At 36.5% G+C, this 2814-nt stretch overlaps 1 protein-coding gene across 1 annotated transcript in view; it reads left to right on the top strand.

Annotated features, from left to right (window-relative positions):
- KCTD3 (potassium channel tetramerization domain containing 3) overlaps window positions 1–2526 on the top strand; it is a 71029-nt gene extending 68503 nt beyond the window's left edge. The window contains exons 16-18 of the mRNA XM_006834003.1: window positions 644–828; window positions 911–1049; window positions 1965–2526. Of these exons, the coding sequence (XP_006834066.1) occupies window positions 644–828; window positions 911–1049; window positions 1965–2526 (886 nt within the window). The remainder of the gene's footprint in view (window positions 1–643; window positions 829–910; window positions 1050–1964) is intronic.
- Window positions 2527–2814: the final 288 nt, after the last annotated feature.

Genomic DNA, 2814 nt, shown 5'->3' with positions numbered 1-2814 from the left:
AAAAAAAAAAAAAAATCCATCAAGTACAATTGCATTAGTCTTTGTATCACTTAGGGAAAATTATATTTGCCAGTAGTGTCCCTTGATTTCCTCATTTGCCTAATAATAATTGTACTTGCTCAATTTCTTTTTTGTTAAAGTCATGTGAAATACCTACAAAACAGTTTGAAAAGTTAAGATTATTTTCCTAATGGAGAATACAATTTAGGCTAACTCCATATAGCTATGTATATTTTTCTGGTTTCGTGTTTTGAAAATTTCATATAAATTTTAAATTCTTTCTAAGATAGGTTCTAGTATGGTGTCTTTTTGCTTCATTTCGGTCTTCCGTTTTGGTTTCAAACTTCATTTTAAAGAATTGCTCTACCAAGGCTCTTCCTACTTTGCTTTCACGGCTGACTTAAATTAGTTGTCTAATTTCAGTTCTTTAGTAGTACACTGAATTTTAAGAACCTTTTACCGAGGCCCAAAGAAACAAATTTGGAGTTTTATTTCCTCTTTACCTGCTTTTGATGTGTTTAAATCTCAGTTTACAGTATTTGGAGTATTCAACTGTAACTTTGTAAATGAATTAGTAAGAAATCCAAAATAGAAAATATTACTTGTTCTTCATGGTTTATAACTGGACGTTGTCTTTTTGCAGAATATGTGAGATCCAAGCTGTTGACTGGACTACAATCTCCTCATTTACGGTCAGAGAGTGTGAGGGATCCAGTAGAATGGGCTCTAGGCCTCGGCGCTATTTGTTCACAGGCCACACGAACGGCAGCATTCAAATGTGGGATCTGACCACGGCCATGGACATGGTTAACAAAAGTGAAGATAAAGGTAGGTTGCCACTCACACAAGGGTGTTTGTCACAGGATACGCTTTTGGCATGAGTGAGTTAATGAGTGCTTGCTTTCCTAAGATGTAGGTGGTCCAACTGAGGAAGAGCTACTGAAATTACTGGATCAGTGTGATCTGAGCAGCTCGCGCTGTGCTACTCCTAACATCAGTCCAGCAACGTCTGTGGTTCAGCATAGCCGGTTGCGGGAATCAAATTCTAGGTAGGTTAAATAGCTTAAAGCATACAGTGTTAGTGTGAGATCACAAGGTCAATGATTGGTTGCTTTTGGAAAATGTGGCAGAAACATTATAAATGCATCATTTTCCTTGAAAGTCTTACTAATTGAGGGACATTTTCAATTCAGAGTTTATTTTGTTAGTTTTTAGAATTTTGCTAGATTTCTCAAGTACATGATTTCTCATGCATATTTGTGGTTCTTGTTGCAGAAAATATTTTTTGCCTTTTAACTTTTTTGCAAATTGTTGCTAATTTGAATGCCTATTCTGTGATCCAGATTTCACTCAGGAAATTAGGAAAAAACACATGTCACCTTGAGTATAGTACTTAGAGCTTTCTTCCTTTTGCCTCAGGGACGTATTAATACACATGTTTGTATGATCTTGCCTGAGCTTACATTTAGGCATTATGTACTTCTTTAAATAAATGAGTTAGTATGTCTTTTTTTTAGCTATGACGCTGGCAGGATCTTCGAAACATTGAGTCATAATGATTCTACATTGGGTTCAAAGATTCTTCCCAGCTTTTCAGCAGTTTAAAAATCCAGCTTTACTGTGAATATGTGTGTGGTATCTTCTACATTGATGATTTTATATGTGTTATATATTTATATATAATACATGGAGTCCTGCTATGGTACTACAGGATAGGCACTGTACTGCTAACCACAAGGTCAGTGGTTCAAACCCACCAGCCTCTCTTTGGAAACCCAATGTATAGAGGTCTAGAGTCAGAACTTACTCGACTGCAATAAATAATAAATGTTACAGAAATATGGATATAATATACTTTGTACATATACAATGTTGTTTGTATTGGTGGTTTAATAGATGAGACATTCCCCTGAAAAAATCCCAGAATGAAAACTGACTTACAATTTTTTAAAAATCTATTTCAGCCTTCAGCTTCAGCACCATGACACTATCCACGAAGCAGCTACATATGGTTCTGTGAGGCCTTACAGGGAGAGTCCTCTGTTAGCCAGGGCCAGGAGGACTGAGAGCTTTCACAGCTATAGGGACTTCCAGACTATGAATTCCAACAGAAATGTAGAGCGAGCTGTCCCTGAACATGGTAACTTGGGTCCAATACAAGTGGAAATGAAGCGGGCAACAGGGGAATGTAATCTATCTGAGAGAAAATCTCCTGGAGCAGAAATAAAAAGTTTGAGAGAAGCAGATAGTGGATTGGAAGCTCAGAAAATAGCTGAAGGTTTTCCAGAATCCAAGAAAAGGTCATCGGAAGATGAAAATGAAAATAAAGTAGAGTTAAGGAAGAAAGGAGGATTTGAAGGGGGAGGATTCCTGGGAAGAAAGAAAGTTCCCTATCTGGCATCATCACCAAGTACTTCTGATGGAGGGACTGATTCACCTGGTACTGCGTCCCCGTCTCCTACAAAGACCACTCCATCTCCGCGACATAAAAAAAGTGATTCTTCAGGTCAAGAGTATAGCTTGTGAAAACTCACCAAAATGAATAGTAGTCTTGTTAAATTTAGATGAAAGTTGAACTTTGTTAGCTTTCAAATAAATTAGTTTTTACATCAAAACTTTCCAAGTCAAAATTGGACTTCATTTAATATCTTTTTAACAGAATTACCAGGAATAAAGGAGCTAAAATAACTTCTTGATGTTTTTGGAATTTTTGTTTTTTAGTTTACCTGTCTATTTACCAGAATCATTTGTAAAGCAGGAGTCTTGCCACATTTAGCTGCTATTTGTTGATTGTGGAAACAAAAGTAACCATGT

This window comes from Chrysochloris asiatica, unplaced genomic scaffold (assembly GCF_000296735.1).
Source record: "Chrysochloris asiatica unplaced genomic scaffold, ChrAsi1.0 scaffold00009, whole genome shotgun sequence".
NCBI lineage: Eukaryota > Metazoa > Chordata > Mammalia > Afrosoricida > Chrysochloridae > Chrysochloris > Chrysochloris asiatica.
This window is presented reverse-complemented; position numbering and strand designations above follow the sequence as displayed.